This window comes from Lissotriton helveticus, chromosome 1_2 (assembly GCF_964261635.1).
Source record: "Lissotriton helveticus chromosome 1_2, aLisHel1.1, whole genome shotgun sequence".
NCBI lineage: Eukaryota > Metazoa > Chordata > Amphibia > Caudata > Salamandridae > Lissotriton > Lissotriton helveticus.
In genome coordinates, this window is record NC_136058.1 from 437,064,369 (window position 1) to 437,086,341 (window position 21,973).

Below are 21,973 nucleotides of genomic sequence, written 5' to 3' on the forward strand. Positions count from 1 at the left end.
CATCACACAACGCTATTATACTGTCATTCACCGGTGGAATATGAAGCCCAGAGTGCTCAAACGTAGATAATATTGTTTTACCACACACCCTTAAATACTGTTGCCTGGCGCGGGATGAATAGCAGCGAGCAGTCTGCTCTGCAAGCAGCGCTCTGACGCACTTAGTTAAACCCAAGCCAGTGCACGCACTTGTGTTAGAAGAACAGGAGCACCGAACACTCTATGTGAGGAGGAGACAAGAGCATGGAAGACTCAACAACTCAAGTCATGTGAGTAGTCAGTCAGTCAGTCAGTCAGTCAGTCAAAGTCCACTTTATTCGATTAATTAAAATCATAAAAGTATTCTACACCATATATCACACATTCAAAATATCTTAAAATCAATTAATACAGTATTAAACATTAAGTGGAATTAAAAAACAAGTTAAAAGGGCATTATTTCCATAAACTTCATTACAATTTGCGCTCACCAGTACAGTAGACATGAATTTAGGTATCTGTCCTCAATTGTAGTTCCAATCTTAACCTTGATCTCTTACATCTGACAGATGCGGCCAAAAAACTAGCAGTGCAATACATAATTAAAGGGGAATTCATCATCTGTAAGTATAACAATGCAAGCTTGTACTGCATGAAACCCATCTCCTTCAGGATTGGTTTTAAATATCGAGTGCGAGGTTCACAATAGAAAGAACAGAAGAACAAAAAATGCGCATTATCCTGGGTTGAAAAACCATCACATTTACATGGGGACGACTCCTCAAGCTTACACCAATGGACCTGCTGGTAAGCTGGGGTCTATACTTCAGGTCAACGTTTTTCATGCCTTGTGTAGTCATGGAGCAATCAGGTGGCACTTCATCAGGACCAAATATGGAAAAACGAGTAAATGTGACCTAATCTTCTCCACAGCGTGAGGAGCTCTGTAACTCAATGCCCTGCATCGTGCATAGGTGATAAGGTGCCTATTAACATCTTGCTACCACAGGTGAGCGCTGTCTAACAGAGTGCACTAGATACGGTAACCCTCCTAAAATTCAGGACATATTGACTTGTCCAATAGCAAGGACGCCGCATCAGAGGGCGACTGGTTTGAAAAGCACATGCTTCCTAGGGTGCCTGCGTTCAGTTAGAGATAATGTCTTTAGGACTGAACCTCCAAAACAGTATACTGTGAGTTGATTTATATGAAGAATGTGTATACTGGACTGTCATTTTCCTCAGCATCTCTTGTGCTATGTAAAATAAAACACAACACATCTATCATACATTTAATGCAAAAATAGCAAAAGGCCAAGCAAACTAACAAGTGACAATTGTCTTTGCAATGGACGAGAGCATCCATTCTAAAGCAAGTTGGAGTATATAATGCTAATGCTACACAATGTATTTTTATGCACTTTTCTCCTAATACAAGTCAATGAAACATGAACACGTGATAGAAGCAGTTACTGAAACAACACTAATGAGGAGGAGGCAGGATCTTCTCTCGATAGGAATGTGAGGAGTCCAGGAGGTGCAGATAAAAGACAGAACAGGAACCAAGTTTCTGATCCCATGTAGGCTGCACAGCCACGTGAATGAATGAATCCAATCAATTAATGCTTTCTTCTTTTTACTTCGCTTAATCCTTTTTTGCTCAATTTCTTTTTAACCATTTTTCATTTGCTTCAATCCATTTTATTCATTCTACTTCCAAGCTGAAACGTTCCCAAAAACAAAGGAGAGGTGGTTGCCATATGTCACGTTTTTTTTATTGTTATTAAAAAGCCCAATGCATTTCGGGAGATTTCCCTTCGTCAGGGGCATCTAAAAAGCAAGCAAATTCATGTGCATTACCATCAACGTACTTTACACACATGTCTTTAAAATATATACATTCTTAATATGTTTTGTACACAAACAAAAAATGTCCATGAAACGTACTGCAAACAGAATAGCACTCCACATTTTGATAGTTATCAAGTTGCACTCAGCGTTGAACTTATACCCCTCCGTAGCTAGCCCTCTTGCCAAACAACAATCATACTTTGCAATATGCTGCCCCATACATGTGGCGCTACCTTGCGTCATCTCACCACCCCAAGCTGTTACCTGTTCCTAGGCGTTATTCTTATGCCCTCAATAGCCATTGCCTATCTTTAACAAAACCGTGCTTCATAATACACTGCCCTGTATCTGTGAGGCTCAATTTCATCATCGCAACAACCCTCACTTCTACCTGCCCTTAAGTCCACTTCAATCATATTAGGCTTACCGTGACATATGCTGAAACGATTGTCACACCATCCTACTTGGCAAACTGCCCACTCTTGCTGAATTGACCGTGTAAACTTCTTGACATTTTAGTCCGATGTTCTGCACTGCTACAACCCGCATCTTGTTAGCAATTATATCGGTCTTAATTGTTACGTACTACGTGATTTTATGTCATCCTTCCCACTCTGAAATCAGGTGTTTCCTATCGAACCAGGTCACAGTCAAATTGCTCTTGTTGTTTGTGAAGAACATCATTTGTTATCCATTGCATTTACAGCAATGCAGATTAACTTACACATCCATTTGTTTACACCTGGGAGTCGTAGCTGCATACTTGCAAAATGGACAACACCTATCTCTCTTCAGAGTACCAGTGATTAAAGCCTTCATGGAAGGATTAAATAGGGTTATATCGCCAAGTATTCCCCCTGCTCCAGAGTGGAATTTAAACATAGCCCTTACAAGGCTAATGGGCCCGCATTTTGAACCAATGCACAAATGTCCGTTACAATTCCTATCATGGAAAGTTGCTTTCCTCAGAACGATAAATTCACTAAGGAGAGTTGATGAACTTCAGGCATTACCTATACAAGAGCCTTTCTTTCAACTTCACAAAAATTGAGTGGTTCTACGTACCAATCCTAAATTTCTCCTTAAAGTAGTTTCTGCTTAGGGGTAATTCGTGTGCGATATCAAATTAAAATAACATAACATTAGCATTTTCATTATTAATTTAACCATCGTAATTCTTGTATAGAATTTATGTGCTGCAATTATAATAATGCAAAAGACACACAATTGATGGACGGAATGTAGAACAAATCAAAACATTCACCCTCAGTCAAGAGATCTGGGTAAATCCATCATTATTTTGCTCACCATGCCACCCCAGTTCAGACATGGCCATATGCAAATCAGTCTTGACCCTGTGCCTCATGGGAACAGTCCAACCCGAACTGCAATGATAATAGAAGCAGATAAAAGTAATTAGCAAAATAAGCACATTGAACAGAATAAATTGTTCCACCATCTTTCTAAAACAATGTACATATGCAAGCGTATAAAAACTGTATATAGCGTTTTCCTACTATGCTTTCCCGTGTGTGTGTGTCTGTGTGTGTCTGTTGGTCTTTGTGTTTCTGTCTCCCAATCCCTGTAGGGAAAGTATGTAGCTCCCCGTTGTAGAAGAGTCGGTCAAGAAGGAGCACACTGCATTGAATAATTTCTTGGTATGTACTTTTTATTAGTATTACAGGAAATCACAATGATTGATTGTCTCTGTTATATTGTTCTTTCCCACAGGGTCTTCCACATCAGTCCCTTAGGTGAGCCTCGGCCGCCGTCGTCCCTCGGACAGAAGGAAAAGACCCAGGTAAGTGTTTTTGCTTTATGGTTTAGCCAAGGGAGGATGTGAGGGATAAATAATAGCCATGCATAAATGTCAAGGGAGGGTGTAGAGGTTGGAGCAACCAAAACAAAAAGAGTAGCCGATGATTTCTGCTCTTGTCTTTATTTCCATCTCACTTATTTCCTTTTCCTTTGGTCCCTTTCACCCCTCAGCCTCCCCTCCCGTCCCTCTCTGACTCAGCCCCTTTCCAAAAGCCCCGAAGACGCCCACGCACCTGGAAGAGCCATGTCCTTCCGGGGCCGTGGCGTGGTGACTCCGCGACCTTCAGTGAGGTCTGGTCTTCTGCTTCGGCTTTCCCTCCTCCGCCAGGTTCGGGTGTTCTGCTCGCCGACAAGCTGTGACCTCCCCTGGGCTCTGGTTGTCTCTCTCGTAAGGCTGTTAGTCCTTCTCTGTCTTTCCGGTCTTCCCCGCTGGTTTTTCCGCCTCGCGTTCCCATGCCACGTGTAGCTGGACTAACTACTGAGCAACCTGACGCGCTCTCCGCCCCGCCTTCTTCAAGTGTGTATCCTCTGATGTCCGTCCTCAGCTCCGGCTTAAAGGGGCCGCCTGCCGATTCCCCTCTCTCCACTTCTTGATAACAGCAAATCGGACAACTGGTAAAAGGGGACTGTGAATATAGGAGGGGAGAAATATATGAAGGGATGGCATGGCACTCCTTATCCTCTATCCCATTGTCTACCACAGGGGCTACCTGACACACCCCACACACACCCAACATAGCTTATCCTAAAACACACCTCCCAAAAACAAGATACCAAACAAAAGGAAAATCTTAGGAGCTTCAGGTGATGTCCCTAGTGTCTGATTACTGGTGTTTGTTTAGGTTTACAGGAGTCCAGAGGTTACATAGCAAACCTTGTCTATGCATGCCATGTACTTTTCATTCATTATTGTAGTATTTATGTAATCCACTCATCGCGTTCCAGAAGGGAGATGTATTTGGCTACAGTTGTTTGTATAGCTCTAGACTAGATCTGGTCTGTGTCTCCTGCTCCACAGCTTGTACCCGCAAAAGTGCATCTATGTCTCCTTCCCTTGGGAGCAAATCCACCTGTATTCCAGTTTAAGCATATTTATTCTCATAGAATCACTTTCAAAATCACTGTTCCCCAAGTAAAAATTCTAATTCAGTCTGCCCCAATTCATTTTGGGGTTTCTCCTTCATCAGGGTATGCACGTGAGGAATCTATGTTGTATGTTGTGTGCGGAAAATATTGACATAAGAATTAACTTGCAATGCAATCTAATCCTACAGATACATAAATTAATAGTTTACTACATGTCGTGGTAGAGCCTAACCGCAAGTCTGCGTTTGTGTTATACCAGGGTCTTCACCTTTTCGATAGTGAGAGCTACTTCTGATCGAGGAGAATCATCCTGATCTACTGCCTTTATCACGTGGCTTAGCTAAGGGTAGATGAATGCCAAGCAACTTAATTGCTGCCCTAGAGCGCCCAGTCCTGCTGCACTGAGCACATAGCATTTGTAGCACTGGGTTAGGAAAGGTTTACCTGTAGGGCCCCTAAGACTTTGTAGCACTGTTAGGTTTACCTGCGGGACCCCAAGCATTTATGGTACTGGTAGTAACGGTGTATCTGTGGGGTCCCCAGGGACCTGTTATGTTCATTTTATTCTTATTAACGAATCTCCTCTGAAAGGTGAGTGTTTCACTGAGGGTTGTGGCCTCTTTGTCCTGCAATACATGGGATGTTATTGTTCTCTCTAAGTGAGTGTGAAGACAGAAGACTTCTATTATCTGGTGAGTTGCCCTCCTGTTCATTGGCTCCTGTCCACATCCTGGCCCTGCTTTAAAAATTCAAGATTAATATCCAGTAGTGGCAGTCACAGTATAAGGACTGTGAGCAAGACCTGCTGTAGAGGTTTCGCTGTCCTAGGAAAAATGTCTCAATGTAGGAAAGGGCCTGTTTTGGACATGGTTAGCCTTCACTTTTTAACCGGAAGATGATATAGTATTTACTGGAAGTGGACAGGGTCCCTGCCAACCAGGTCCCCTGAGCCCGATCTCCTTCCCTTAAGTGTACCTGTCGTTTCCACGGTTGGCACCCCATTAGCTCACATATAAGTGCCTAGTAAAAGATTACCTCTGGTACCAAAGGCCTTGTTTAAGAGGGTCTCTAAAGGCTGCAGCACAAATTATGCCACCCTAAGGGACCCCTCACCACGCACATACACACATGCATACATACATACATACATACATACATACATACATACATACATACTGCCACTGCAGCTGTGTGTCTTGGTGCAGACAAAACTGAAGAGTCGACGTGCCACACATCCCTGTATGCGATGCCCATAGATATAGGTAAGACACCCCTCTAGCAGGCCTTATAGTGCATGCTGCTTTAGGGATATCTACTGCAATGTCCTTGTCGATTCCTGAATATTGCAAGTGACCAGGCAAGCTCTATAGTAAGCACATTGGCTGGACACTTGTCATTACGAGTTCCCCAGCCTCATGAAGGTTTCTCTGAAATATGGGATATTTGATACCAAACATCTGAGCATATTAAAACTGCATTGATTGCAGTGTCCGATTTATTAAAAATTGCACACAGGGTGCCCCTTAGAGGGTATACAACCATTACAACGCAACTTTTACAACGCAATGCCGTTACAACTAAACCATTACAATGCAAGTACCTTTACAACGCAGATGGTTTTACAACGCAATGCCATTACAACGCAAATATAGGTAAGTATAGGTAAGTATATAATATAGTGTACATTTATTTAAAGAAATAATTAAATTTTCATAATAATTAAATAAAATATTAATTTAATATTAATTATTAAAAAAGTAATTAGTACATTTTACCCTTACACTATCCAGCACTTACCCTACTATTACACCCCCCTGGAGTTAGAATAGTAAATGTTACCCCTACACTATCCAGCACTTACCCTACTATTACACCCCCCTGGAGTTAGAATAGTACATTTTACCCCTACACTATCCAGCACTTACCCTACTATTACACCCCCCTGGAGTTAGAATAGTAAATTATACCCCTACACTATCCAGCACTTACCCTACTATTACACCCCCCTGGAGTTAGAATAGTAAATTTTACCCCTACACTATCCAGCACTTACCCTACTATTAGACCCCCCCGAAGTTAGAATAGTAAATTATTCCCCTACACTATCCAGCACTTACCCTACTATTACACCCCCCTGGAGTTAGAATAGTAAATTTTGCCCCTACACTATCCAGCACTTCCCCTACTATTACACCCCCCTGGAGTTAGAATAGTAAATTTTACCCCTACACTATCCAGCACTTACCCTACTATTACTCCCCCCAGGAGTTAGAATAGTAAATTAAAATTTGAATAATTAAAAAAAATTAAAGTACACTATATTATATACTTACCTTTTTTTGCGTTGTAATGGCATTGCGTTGTAAATGTAAATGTAAAGGTAGTATACTTGTAAAGCGCACAGCTGCCCCAGCAACGGGGCGTCCCGGCGCTGTATAACTCTGGGGAACTCGTCCTGGCTTTCCCTGTGGGATGGTCCCTTGCTGGGAGTCCCCAAGGTGGAGCCAGGCCTCCCCGGAATTGGTGGGGCCGTTGTGGAGATTAGGCAAGCTAATGCCCAGAGTTGCCGAGTGGAACCCCTGATTAGAGTAAGCACCGAAGCGAGAATTATCGAGTCCGCTGACCAAGGTCCACGACCCTCTGCGTTGTAAAGGCATGCGTTGTAAAGGCATGCGTTGTAAAGGTACTTGCGTTGTTATAGTTTCGTTGTAAAGGTATGCGTTGTAAAAGTATGCGTGGTAACGTCATACATCCCCCTTAGAGGGGTCCCCTAAGATCTACCAATCCTTAGTGTGGTCACCGACTGGCCTGAGCCAGCCTGCTACCACCAGACAGTGTTCTGTCCTCATGGAGAGAGTGCCTGTGCATTTTGAGGTTGATAACAATGCCTTTCCTGGGTGGAGATATTCACACCTCTCCCTGGTCAGGCAGAGCCATCTGTGGCAGGGATTTTCAAAGGCCTTGCCACCCTGGTAATGCAACCCCAGCCTCTTCTGTTAGAGGGAGCAAGCGATCATCCTGGCCTCACCCCCTTTTAGGCGCAAGGACAGGTGGGAAACCTTAGATAGAGCAGGAGGTGCGCCACCGCACCCTCTGTCAACTCCACCCCTCAGGTGCTGAAGATGGGAAGATGATGGGACTTATCCAATCAGGGCTAGGACTGTGTCCCCTTCCCACAGGAGGTGGGCATGATAGAGGGTATAGACACCCCAGGAAAGGGGCCCATTAGACTCTACCTGTCACTCCCTTGTAACACCCTTAAATCAAGATTTTAGGTGGCATCCCCAGACCCTGAATTTCAGTTCTTGACGACCTAAGATGAGCCGGGCACTGCAGCCTTCTCTGCTGGTGAGGATCTGTAGAGAACTATTGTCTTGGTCCCAGTCCTACTGGCCTGTCTGCATCCCTGGATGATCCAGAACCAAAAGTCAAGTCGTCTTGCAGCCCAGCGACCTCCAGAACCTTGGGAGGACTACCTGCCTTCGATAAAGGGCAATCTAGTTTTATGTAGTGGGATTTGGCCAGGGAGTGTCAGGACAAGCCAAGCTATGTTACTCACTCTATATTTGCAGACTTTGTGTTTTTGGTCTAATCACTCTCACTAATGTGCACCGTATTTTCGGTGTCAACACTATCGATTGAGCACTAGTTGAATAAAAAGAGATTTACAAAGTACCTGTGTCTTGGCAAGATAAGCAGTGTGCTGGTCATTTATTCAATCGAGTCTGTTGTTGAGCTCTGAGTTCAAGCTGCCCTTTAATAGAATTGGCAGTATCAGTATATTTAGTTAAATTAGACAAAAATTACTTCTAATTGCCAACTCCCTGACACCCTGAATGGCCTCAACCCAATCGCCATCGCCAAGCTTGCCTAGATCCCTCTCCCACACAGCTCTCCGCGTCCCCAAGGCATCCAGAGAATTGTAGATCAACTTCCTATAGATGGTTGAGATTGCTTTTTCGGTCAGGGGATTAGTTAGCAGCTGGTCCTCCAGTAGGGATGCATCAGGCAACTGCCCCCCTTCCCGAATGTGACTTTGCAGAGCGTGGCCACCTGCAAATGTCAGAACAGTTGGCCTGGTCGCCCCCACACCCCCGCCTGCTCCTCCTTAGCTGCTGCCTGAGCCTCGCACTGCACGTCGCCCCAGCCGCCGCAGGGCCGCCGCAGAGCCGCCCCAGCGCCGCCCAAGCCACCGCAGGGCCGCCGCCGAGCCCTCAGGCTTTTCCCGCCGGTTTCCCACGAGACCCCGCCCCCCCCCGCCTGCTGATTGGTTCCCGCGTTCCCCGCCTCCCCGCAGACCCTCCCTCCCGGCTCCCCTCTTATGACGCCCCCAGAGCGACCGCGCAGCGGACGCGCGCAGCGGGAGCACCGATTGAGCGCCGAAGGTGCGCCAAAGGTAAGCCCGTCTACGCCCGTCCGCGCCTGGACCGCGCCCAGTTCCAGGACCCCTGGCCCCCGCAGACCCCAGCCCACCCGCCGGACGTACGACGCTGCCACCCTCAACGCACTCAACACCGGCCGAACCCCTGGATGCTACCGAGCCACCCCGAGATGCACCCACGGACCCTTCACCTGCCAGCCCTGCAAGTTCACCTGCATCCGGACCTGCACTGCATCAGCGCCCACCCAGCCGAACACCAGCAGCAACCACCTCAAGTGCATCCTGCTCAACACCCGCTCTGTCCACAGACACGCCGTCCAACTCTGGAACCTCCTCGACACCACAGCTCCTGACGTCGCCTTCCTCACGGAAACCTGGATGAACGCCTCCTCAGCGCCCGACATCGCCATCGCCATCCCAGAGGGCTACAAGATCTTCCGGAGAGACCGCGACAAACAGACTGGAGGAGGTATCGCCATCATCCACAGGAACAGCATCCGCATCTCGACCAACACCGACGACACCCTGACAACCGCCGAACACCTGCACTTCCAGATCCACACCGACCCCAAGACCACCCTCAGGGGCACCCTGATCTACCGACCCCCGGGACCACGCACTCAATTCAGCGAAGACATCGCCGACTTCATCAGCCCGCACGCCCTCCCCTCCGCCGACTACATCCTCCTCGGGGACATCAACTTCCACCTGGAGAACAACAACGACCGCAACACCACCACCCTGCTTGACAACCTCGCCACCCTCGGACTCAAGCAGCTGGTGACCACCCCCACCCACCTCGCCGGACACACACTCGACGCCGTCTTCTCGTCCAGCAAAGACATCACCTTCAGCCACGCCACTGGACTCCACTGGACGGACTACAGCTGCATCCACTTCACCTTCAGAAGAACCACGGTCCACCACCACCAGCAACAGGCTGCACGAAGAAGCTGGAACAAGATCACAGCCGACCAACTCGCCGCATCCCTGAGCCAGCACCCTCCCGCCAGCTCAGCGAACCCCAGCCAAGCCGCCGACAACCTCACGAAATGGATCTGCACCTGCGCGGACCAACTCGCCCCTCTGAGGACCCCGCCCAGCAGACTCGGAAGCAAGAAGGCCCCGTGGTTCACCGACGAACTCAAGAGCTCCAAGAAGAACTGCCGTGCCCTAGAGAAAGCCTGGAGAAGAGACCCAACACCGGACAACATGGCCACCCTCAAGCTCGCCACCCGAAAGCACCATCAATTGATCCACGCCACCAAGAAAACAGCATTCAAGGACCGGCTGGACAACAACGCACACAACAGCAAGGAACTCTTCAACATCGTGAGAGAGCTCTCCAACCCCAACGCCGGAATCAACGACATCACCCCGTCGCAAGACCTCTGCAACTCCCTCGCCTCCTACTTCCACAACAAGATCGCTGACATGCACAACAGCTTCAGCACACAAACAACGCTCCCCACGACCGCACCAACGCCCCCCACCACCACCCTCAACGCCTGGACACCGATCAACCTCGAAGACACCATCCGCACGATGAACTCCATCCACTCCGGATCTCCAACCGACCCCTGCCCTCACCACGTCTTCAACAAGGCCGACGCTGTCATCGCACCCCACCTGCGGGACATCATCAACACCTCCTTCGACACCGCCACCTTCCTTGAGAGCTGGAAGCACGCCGAACTCAGCGCTCTACTAAAGAAACCAACGGCGGACCCCACCGAACTCAAGAACTACCGCCCCATCTCGCTCCTCCCGTTTCCAGCCAAAGTCATCGAGAAGACCGTCAACAAGCAACTGGCAGCCTTCCTCGAGACGACTGGATCCCTCGACCCATCTCAGTCAGGCTTCCGGGCCAACCACAGCACCGAGACCGCCCTCATCGCTGCCACCGACGACATCCGAAACCTGCTGGACAACGGAGAAACAGCGGCCCTCATCCTACTGGACCTCTCCGCGGCATTCGACACTGTCTGCCACCGCACCCTAGTGCAGCGCCTCAGCAACGTCGGAATCGATCACCTCCTTCCTCGCCGGAAGGACACAGAGAGTTCGCCTGCCCCCATTCAGATCAGAAGCCACGGAAGTCATCTGCGGCGTTCCCCAAGGCTCCTCGCTCAGCCCCACCCTCTTCAACGTCTACATGAGCCCCCTTGCAGCCATCGCATGCCAACACAACCTGAACATCATCTCCTACGCCGATGACACCCAGCTGATCCTCTCCCTGACCAACGACCCCGCCACCGCCAGAGCCAACCTACACGAAGGGATGAAAGACGTGGCCGAGTGGATGACGACCAGCCGCCTGAAACTGAACACAGACAAGACGGAAGTCCTCATCCTGGGCTCCTCACCCTCCGCCTGGGACGACTCCTGGTGGCCCCCCGCCCTGGGCAACACACCCAAACCGACAGACCACGCACGCAACCTGGGCTTCATCCTGGACTCCTCCCTCTCCATGACCAGACAAGTCAACGCCACCTCCTCGTCCTGTTTCAACATCCTGCGCATGCTACGTAAGATCTTCCGGTGGATCCCCACCGAGACCAGGAAGACGGTCACCCAGGCCCTCGTCACCAGCCGACTGGACTACGGCAACGCCCTCCACGCCGGAACCACCGCCAAGCTCCAGAAAAGACTCCAGCGGATCCAGAACGCCTCGGCGAGACTCATCCTCGACGTCCCAGACGAAGCCACATCTCCAGACACCTGAGAGACCTGCACTGGCTCCCGATCAACAAAAGAATCACCTTCCGGCTCCTCACCCACGCACACAAAGCCCTACACAACCAAGGCCCGACCTACCTCAACAGCCGCCTCAACTTCTACGCTCCCAAACGCCATCTCCGCTCGACCAATCATGCCCTCGCAGCCGTCCCCCGCATCCGCAGAGCGACAACAGGAGGAAGGTCCTTCTCCCACCTGGCCGCCAAGACTTGGAACTCCCTCCCGACCGACCTACGCCTGACCCAAGACCACCTCTCCTTCAGGAAGAAGCTCAAGACCTGGCTGTTCGAGCAGGAGCGGACCCCCCCCCCCATAGCGCCTTGAGACCCTCCGGGTGAGTAGTGCGCGGTATAAATGCCTATGATTGATATGATTGATTGAACCGTTTTTAGTCACCTAATTCATACTTTTGTTGTAGGATCGTGAAGGACACAAGTGCCTGTCGCCTCACACATCGCCCGGCCGCTCTAAGCTAATCAATCCCCATTTTTGAAGCCCTGCAATCCTCCCGCTGCACTTACGAGATCACCATCATACAGTGGAGTAATTTCAGTCAGCTTACCTTCTCAGCCTAAACACTTGGTAGCCTCTTTCCACACCTTTACCAATGTTTAGGTATGAGTAGTTAGGGTGCACTCATACTTTTTTCGATACAGCACCGGGGTGGGGTAACCTCTCTTGCCCATGGCCAATCTATCTACCCGGTAAGAAGGATCCTCACAGTCCGCAACAACCCAGTTGTTGACTGCCACCAGCTGCGTGACCCAGTAATACTTGTGAATGCTCCGGACCGCCAGTCCACCTTAATAAACTCCCCTCTGCAACTTACTCAGTGTGACGTGCCACCATCCCACAACAGGAGGCGAAGTTCTCAGACTATCTTTTGAAAAAAAATGTCTGGTGGGATCTTAAAGGACATTTTTTGCACAATGTACAGGAGACCCTGGAGGGTCATCACTTTAAATAGGGCCACCCAGCCCAGTAAGGAGAGCGGGAGCGCCCGCAAGTGTGGGGCATCCCAGCGAAGATCTAATTACGGGAGTATGTTCCTGCCTGTGCTCTCTTGTAATGAACACAACCAAATATTTAAAGCTATGTAGTGCCACCCTAACTGTGCACCTAGAGTGCAGCCGCAGGGTCCCTGCCACCAGCAGGAATATTAAGGACTTCTTCCAGTTAATATTATATCCTGAATAATCTCCAAGTATGTGAAAAATGTGTAGGATTCATTCACTCGAGAAGGCTGGCTACGTGTCATATAACAAAACGTCCTGAGTAGACGGAGATTCTCACATCCCACTCCTGATCAACTGCAATACCCCATATGAGAGGTCCTGGTGAACCCAAACATGTGTGAAGATCATAGGAGACAAGGAACATCCCTGTCGGACGGCAAAGACTCGGTAGACTGTATTATTGACACGCATGCACGCTACAGGGGCCACATACAAGAGCTTAACAGCAGCGCCATTGTTTCAGCAAAGGAATCCCCTATTGCATATGGTACTCCATTAAGGTGTCGGAGATTTAAGCGCGTTCCCTGGTGTGGCATAAAGCTCGATTGATCAGGATGAACCACTGTTGCAATACTGTCCGCAGGCAGATCGCCAGGGCGTTCGCAAGGACCTTAGTCTCAATATTAAGCGGGGAGATAGGCCTATAAGACCCACACTGAGTTGCTGGTTCGTCCTTTTTAGGGCTCGGGCCTACCGTCCCACTGGCCTAAGAGTCCTTTTCTCAGGGCTTCCGAAAACGTACCTAACGAATTCCAGGCTGCTCGTGGTTTTTTGTGTTTTTTTATGCTACGTGCATTGCTATTGGCCTTTGTGTGCGTGTGCTTTAGAAACACAACACGCAATAGGCCATAGGCGGTCGAGTAGCTCCGCCTATGGCCTATTGGTGTCTGTTACGTGCATCAGAAGGCCATATATCTTCAATTATCTCAGCCTTCACGGCGGAGATAATTCAAGACATATGGTGGCAGTGGCGCGCGCGCATGCACCACTCGCCGGCGGTTTACGATTATGTTTCTTTCTCTTTTTTTTTGCGGCTTCTGTTTTTTGTTGCGAGTTGCTCTCGTATTGGGCATACTAATATCTGTTATGAGATCAAGTAGGCAGGGGTGCTGAGAGATAGACTCGTATATTATATTTAAATTATATTTAAAACTTTTAATTGAGAGACTGGATACATTTCATGCCCATGATTTATGTCAGCAAATTGGGCCGCTTAGCTGTCTATGAACTGAATAACAAGAGCACTTGGAGCCGGCGCTTGCTTTCCAGCTGGAGTTGGCAAACTGCAAAAATTCCAAATATGTATTTAGAGCACGGAGCTCTCCCTGTCAGCCTCTTCTCTGTGTCTACGCTGGGCTTAGGCAGGGTCAGTCTGCTCCCAGGGCATGGTTCTTGCGACACAGAGGGGCGCTGGGCTGGGGCAGGGTCAGTCAGCTTCTAGGACATGGTTCTTGCAGACACAGAGGGGCGCTGAGCTGGGGCAGGGTCAGAAAGTGTTGAGGGCAGAGAGTGTTGAGTGCAGAGAGTGTTGAGGGCAGAGTCTTGAGGGCAGAGTCTTGAGGGCAGAGTCTTGAGGGCAGAGTCTTGAGGGCAGAGTCTTGAGGGCAGAGTGTTGAGGGCAGCGTGTTGAGGGCAGCATGTTGAGGGCAGCGTGTTGAGGGCGCTCAGAGTGTGTGTGAGGGCAGAGTATTTAGGGCAGAGTGTTGAGGGCAGAGTGTTGAGGGCAGAGTGTTGAGGGCGTGCAGAGGGCAGCGTGTTGAGGGCGTGCAGAGTGCAGCGTGTTGAGGGCATGCAGAGGGCAGCATGTTGAGGGCGTGCAGAGGGCAGCGTGTTGAGGGCATGCAGAGGGCAGAGTGTTGAGGGCGTGCAGAGGGCAGAGTGTTGGGGGCGTGCAGAGGGCAGAGTGTTGAGGGCAGAGTGTTGAGGGCAGAGTGTTGAGGGCAGAGTGTTGAGGGCAGAGTGTTGAGGGCAGAGTGTTGAGGGCAGAGTGTTGAGGGCAGAGTGTTGAGGGCAGCGTATTGAGGGCATCATGTTGAGGGCTGCATGTTGAGGGCAGCGTGTTGAGGGCAGCATGTTAAGGGCGTGCAGAGTGTGTGTGAGTGCAGCGTGTTGAGGGCAGCGTGTTGAGGGCGTGCAGAGTGTGTGTGAGGGCAGACTGTTGAGGGCGTGCAGAGGGCAGCGTGTTGAGGGCATGCAGAGGGCAGCATGTTGAGGGCGCGCAGAGGGCAGCGTGCAGAGGGCAGAGTGTTGAGGGCGTGCAGAGGGCAGGGTGTTGAGGGCATGCAGAGGGCAGAGTATTGAGGGCAGCATGTTGACGGCAGCGTGTTGAGGGCAGCGTGTTGAGGGCAGCGTGTTAAGGGTGTGCAGAGTGTGTGTGAGTGCAGAGTGTTGAGGGCAGCGTGTTGAGGGCAGCTTGTTGAGGGCAGCGTGTTGAGGGCAGCGTGTTGAGGGCAGCGTGTTGAGGGCAGCATGTTGAGGGCGTGAAGAGTGTGTGTGAGTGCAGAGTGTTGAGGGCGTGCAGAGGGCAGAGTGTTAAGGGCGTGCAGAGGGGAGCGTGTTGAGGACAGCGTGTTGAGGGCAGCGTGTTGAGGGCAGCATGTTGAGGGCAGCGTGTTGAGGGCAGCGTGTTGAGGGCAGCGTGTTGAGGGCAGAGTGGGAATGAGTGCGGCAGAGTGTGAGTGAGTACAGCATGCCACCATTTTTTTTTTAAGTTTCAAAAACCTTTATTTCACATCACATAGAATACACAGCTGTGAATCCACAACCCGGAGGCCGGCAGCGCTACATAGCAACATATCAGTAGCACGATATTAATCCATACCTGCGTGAAACATATCCAATCATTTTAGAAAACACTTTCTTTATGTCCTTGGAAACCAAATCAACAGTACCCTAACTCAACTTCCTGCCATGGCCCCAAACTGTATAATAACGATGTACGACGTCTCACAGTGCCCAACCCATGGAACTCGTTTTTTGTCAGTCATGAGGATCGGGAGGTCCCAACCTCCACTTGTATGGACACTGTGACGTTGCCCATCGCTTGTCGCAAAAACTTTCTTGAACGCAATTAAACTCCCATGACACCCCACCCATCCCCCTCCCCTATTCACAACTTCCTCTTACCCTCCCCCCCCCTGCCTAGATTAGAACCCTTCCCAATGTGGTCAGTGTGCTCTACAGTTTGATTCTCTAGAAACAAGCAAAAACAGTGATATCGGGTCTGTGCAATCAGCTCCTCAAATCGGGTCACCAGGTTACATGCATACACTCCATAACACATGGCTAAAAGACATTGCCATTTACAATGCCATTAGCTCTAACTCAAATAAATCCGAGACCTATTGCATTTTTACTGCTTGTTGGGATGACCGCCACCTCAGACCTTCTTTGGTGCTCTGGGAGACACCCTTATTTACAGGCAGTCTGAAACCTACTCTGGAGGTATTCCCTGATTTTATCCATCATGCTTTTATATAATTCTAATGGGAGCTCATCAGGCCCCGTCGCTTGCCCTGTTTTCAAGGTTCCTATTGTCTTATTGATTTAGTCTACTGTCAGGTCTTGGTCTAGTGCGTCTCGATCCTCATTCGTTAGCATTGACAGGGTCAGGTCTTTCAGGAAGTCTCTCCCAGTATTTCTGTCCCCTTGTTGTCAGTGTCCTCAAGGATCCAGTTCCGTCCTTTGTCTTGTCTCTCTAACCATGCAAGCAACTCATTGGCTTTATCACCGACATCATATAGACAATGCTGGGTAGTCAGCGTATGAGTGCCAGCTATTTTCCATTACTGCTCTTAATGTGTGCTGCTTCAGTTGATGGTGTAATGGGAGAGAAACTGATTCCCCACTTCCCAACCGAACCTCCAGGAAAGCACATTCCTTGTCCTGAGCTTCGCACTTCAATTTACGTTCCTTCGACATTCTCCCAATCAAGGCTTGTGTCTGGCCTCGAATCACTGCCTTAAATTCACCCTATAGCATGCAAGCTGATTCAACAGGCCGCCCGTTCTCCTTAAAATAGAATTCTGCTCTATCTCTCATACAAGCTTTGAACGTCTTGTCTTTTAAATATCACGGATCAACCCTTGGGGGTAGGATGAAGTCCATAACCGGACCATCCAGTTGCACCTCCACCAGCGAATGGTCTGAGATTCCCCCTGCTATGTGCATAACAGATCTAAAATCAACTTTATGGGTGAAAGGATGGTGCAGGCATGCCAGACTACCATGTGCTGTAGACAGGTGTGTCCGGTTCTGATACCCTCTTCCCCTCTAGGGGAATTTAGGAGTATCATGAATATAGTATAGGGTCAGTTCTGTCACTCCAGTCACCCCAATGCGTATATGCTCTGTCGTAAGTGCCTTATCCTTCCACAGGATGAGTCAGTCTTGTATGGGTCTCTTTCCTGTTTCCCGGCACTTGAATGGCACACCCGAACACTCGAGAGAGCAGTGACCCACCAGCAGGCTTTTGAGGAGCGCTTTTGTCCTGGATGTAAGGCTGCATACAGTAGGGCACCCACTCTGTCTTTTCTTTGCCTTTGCCTGAAAATCAGCAGTCCCAAGGTAGCAGTCACACCTGGCCTGTCGGTAAGTGCAAGCCCTCTGGAGGCCTGACTGTCAGCAATTGAGCCCACACTGTGGCCGGCTGGACCACAGGCGTAAGCTCAGACCGGGTGTTTGACACTGGCGTAGTTGTAGTCCCTCATGGGCCTCTGACACAGAGTAGTCAGAAATTCAGCAGCTAAAGGCCCAACACATGCTCTCCAGGAAGCCAGTAGATTTAGACCCTGTTGTGTTAGGAATTTGGCAAATGCAACCTTGAATGGGCCTGTTGGCAGCACACAATCGTCCAACTGGGCCTCAACAATCACTTTGTCGTAGAGTTTTATTTTTTGGCTTGAACTGTTGGGAGAGTCTTGGCGGGGCTGGGGGGGGGGGGAGTCCCTCAGACTAGCTGGTCCTGCTGGATGGCTTTCCGGCCTGCCTTACAGATAACGAGGATATGTCGAACCTTGCCTCTTCCAGGACAGCCTTGTCCTCCCTTCCCTTTCTTACCAGACAGCCAGGCTTCTAGGCAGACTGACTTCTAGGCTCTTCAGGACAGGTACACAGCTTCTCCATTAAGTAATTCAGCCTGCAGGTGATGTCCCTTCAACTTAGATAAACTGTCAGGCTGACACCATCCCTGGTGTCACAGCAGGCACCTGAATACTTTGTAGAGCATTTTATTCCTTGGTAACAGAGGACTTTGAACTAGGGTATAAAAAGGGATAGATGGTCCCACTTGTATACACAACTGGCAGGCAGGAGATGCGGTTTACTCTGTCGCACTCTCACATTGCATTTATGCTACGCACACCAACACCCTAAACATGCACTTGATGTTATCGCAAAATCTGGGCACAGGTATAGAAATGGAACATTACATGGGTGTGTCAGTAGGAAGCCACTACACTGACCATGATGCAAAGATCTCATCAGGCTATTGATCCTTACAACAGGGTGCATTGCCACCACCGCTCTATCTGGTAAACCCATGCCAGTCCTCTAGCTTAAATAAGGGCACACTTGGTGTGACCCTCAAGGTCACAGGACCGGTCCAAGACCTCTCATAGTCCCTTGTTAGAAGTTGCACAATACTGGGGTGGCAGAAAAATTCAGTCTAATTTTCCTGTCTGGAAAAAAATGGTGTCCTGTTTTTCTGCACCCGGTACATCCAGGTGCCGAAAAACCTAACAAAGGATAATCAGATGGAATAAAATGAACACATGAAAGTACGCCTTAATTTCATTGCCCTTGATTCATACTCTGGACTATAGTTGAGGGATATGTCTAGGCATAGTCCTCGCAATACACAATAGATTTGCGTGCGGCAGAGGCCAAACTCAAAAGTCAGGATACCAGATACAAGTAGGTGGTAACTCAGGGCAGGGGAAAATGCCTGTTGTCCGTGGAGGAGTCATTCCCTTCCCAGAAATATGCATTACAAATTAATTAATAGTGTATATGTTTTTAATATCTGTTTGGTGCCAGTCCATATGACTTTCATATCTGCCTTTGGGATTCTATGTTGCAACTCCATAGGGTACATGTATCCTTTGTGAGCTTAATAAAATGTTGACAATTCTATAAATCCTCACTCCTACATCCAAGTACTCTCAGGCTACCATTCTACACTCTGCTCTGTCTGAAAAACAGCTCAACATTTTCAAAATTCTGCAACTCTGCATTGATATGGCTTGTAAATTATATTTTTGGAAATTTTCATGTATTAACTATTTAATTTTAATACTATAGGTGATTGAAAGTACTGACGAAGAAAGCAAGATTTAGCACCAGGCAACTGAAGTCAGTGCCATAAGAAGGATTATTTTGAAAAACTGAAGGTCATCCTGCCTTCTACGTTTAAACAATTTCCAAAATCTAGGTGTGGCGAGGAAGTGGGAGCTGAGTAAAGTACTATACTGTAAGTGATATCTCTAATTTAGTATTTCATTAACCCAGAACAAAGCCATATCTGTGCACAGAATAACGTTCATCTAAAACATCATGTAATTCCAGAGAGGAAGCACACACTGCATAAAAGAAAGTTATAACAAAAGGTTTCTTCTGAAGACCATCAAAGAAAAGACGCTGAAAGAAGACTCCGAAGCTGACACGTTAACAACCGAAATATTGGAAAATCACCTTTGTTCAACACCGTTTTTAACCAGTTACGCAAGTTTGAGACTATCTGCCTCTGGGTAGAAAACCACGACCCACTCTGCTCACTCTTGCGAAAACCTTAAAAAGTCACCACTTTATTGTGTTCATAACAATCTAAGATTGTTTCCTTTTTATTGTGTACTGTTCTGTAATTCTATGTAAATCGCCTCAACATTATCTGCTGTGCGTGAGTGATATGTAAAACTGTTAAATATAAAAATGGATTAAATGAGCACAGTTGCGCTATAGCTAATGTAAATAAATCTTCGTCTTCAGAACTACAAATCTTAACCTTACACCAAACATAGAAAGGGTAAAAGGAACTGATGTTCTGAGACTCGTGATCCACAATAGTACTGTGCACGTTCTAACGCCCTCAGTTACTGCCATTACATCAGTGCAAAAAGGTACTTATCAGCTTAATTATTAAATATCAGACTAACACCTTATCACTGCATTATTAAGAACCTATACAAATAAATTTGAGAAAGTCTTCAGTCACAAAATAAGTTGATGCCGGAGAGGCCATAACCTAAAGACTATTATCTGCTAGAAACATTTCAACAGGTGTTACAGAGCTGCTTCCAGACATAGTTTGCTCAATTGAAGTGTTAAGAAGAATACACACAATTTCTTTTAGAGATAAATGCTGAACATTATCTAAACAAGCCTGACTCTAAAATCGGGTTCCCTCTTACCGTGGCATATAAGCAAGAGAAAACTAAATGTAGAGATATTAACTCTAGGAATACACCTTATAAAAACACTGGCTGTGAGAACAAATTCAGTGTTCAAAACCGCCTCAATCAAAGCAAAATAACCTAATTTGGGGGGAAAAGTTACATGTGCCAAAATAGACACAGCCATAAATCTTATCTCACAGAATTTGACATAATGCACACTGGGGGAATCCACTCTCAGTGCAAAGTATGCCAAAAAAGTTTCAAGCGTAAATCTTATCTCACTGAGCATATGAGAATCCACACTGGGGAAAACCACTCTCCGTGCAAAGTATGCCAAAAACATTTCAGGCGTAAATCTTATCTCACTGAGCATATGAGAATCCACACTGGGGAAAAACCTTATCAGTGCTCTGAATGCCAGAAAAGGTTTAGTGTCAAAGCGACTCTATATGAACATGCTTTAACCCACTCTGCGGAAAAACCTTACCAGTGCGATGAATGCCAAAAAAGTTTCTGCCGTAAATCTAAACTCACTGAACATATGAGAATCCACTCTGAGGAAAACCCTTATCAGTGCTCTGAATGCCAGGAAAGTTTTTGTAACAAACCAAGCCTATTTCGACATGCATTAACCCACTCTGTGGAAAAACCTTATCAGTGCTCTGAATGCCAGAAATCTTTCAGTGACCAAAGGAGTCTCACTTTGCATATAAGAACCCACATTGGGGAAAAATCTTTTCAGTGCTCTGAATGCCAGAAATGTTTCAGTGTCCAAAGCAGTCTCACTCGGCATATAAGAACCCACACTGGGTATAAACCTTTTAAGTGCTCTGAATGCCAGAAATGTTTCAGTTACAAAAGCACACTCACTGAACATACAAGAATCCACACTGGGGAAAACCCTTATCAGTGTTCTGAATGCCCAAAACATTTCAAACTTAAATCACTTCTAACTGCACATTTGAGATTCCACACTGGGGAAAAACCTTATCAGTGCTCTGAATGCCCAAAACATTTCAACCGTAAATCTATTCTAACTGCACATTTGAGATTCCACACTGGGGAAAAACCTTATCAATGCACTGAATGCCAGAAAAGGTTTAGTTTCAAAGCGACTCTATATCAACATGCATTTACCCACTCTGTGGAAAAACCTTATCAGTGCTCTGAATGCCAGCAATGTTTCAGTACAAAAAGTAGTCTCACACGGCACATACAAATCCACACTGGGGAAAACCGTTATCAGTGCTCTGAATGCCAGAAATGTTTCAGTGAAAAACGCTCTCTCACGGTGCATATAAGAATCCACACAGGGGAAAAACCGTATCAGTGCTCTGAATGTCAGAAATGTTTCATAAACAAATGCAGTCTCACTAAGCATATAAGAATCCACACTGGGGAAAAACCTTATCAGTGCTCTGAATGCCAGAAATGTTTCAGTGACAAAATAAGACTCACTCAACATACAAGAATCCACACTGGGGAAAAACCTTTTCAGTGCTCTGAATGCCAGAAATGTTTCAGTGTAAAAAGCAGTCTCACTATGCATATAAGAATCCACACTGGAGAAAAGCCTTATCAGTGCTCTGAATGCCAAAAATGTTTCAGCCAAAAATCTCATCTCACTGGTCATGTGAAAATCCACACAAGAGAAAAAAATGTATCAGTGCTCTAAATGTCAGGAAAGATTCAGAGGTAGAGATGGTTACTAG

The 21,973-nt window shown here is 47.6% G+C and overlaps 1 protein-coding gene across 2 annotated transcripts in view; it reads left to right on the forward strand.

Annotated features, from left to right (window-relative positions):
* LOC144807665 (uncharacterized) overlaps window positions 1-21,955 on the forward strand; it is a 79,324-nt gene extending 57,369 nt beyond the window's left edge. Inside the window, exons 4-6 of one of the 2 annotated variants that reach the window (XM_078673297.1) lie at window positions 3,562-3,631; window positions 19,171-19,339; window positions 19,435-21,955. In XM_078673297.1, the coding sequence (XP_078529423.1) occupies window positions 20,422-21,936 (1,515 nt within the window). In that variant the 5' untranslated portion in view covers window positions 3,562-3,631; window positions 19,171-19,339; window positions 19,435-20,421 and the 3' untranslated portion in view covers window positions 21,937-21,955. Of the gene's footprint in view, window positions 1-2,858; window positions 3,632-19,170; window positions 19,340-19,434 lie in introns of those variants that run through there. The other variant, XM_078673298.1, reaches the window with a different exon arrangement.
* Window positions 21,956-21,973: the final 18 nt, after the last annotated feature.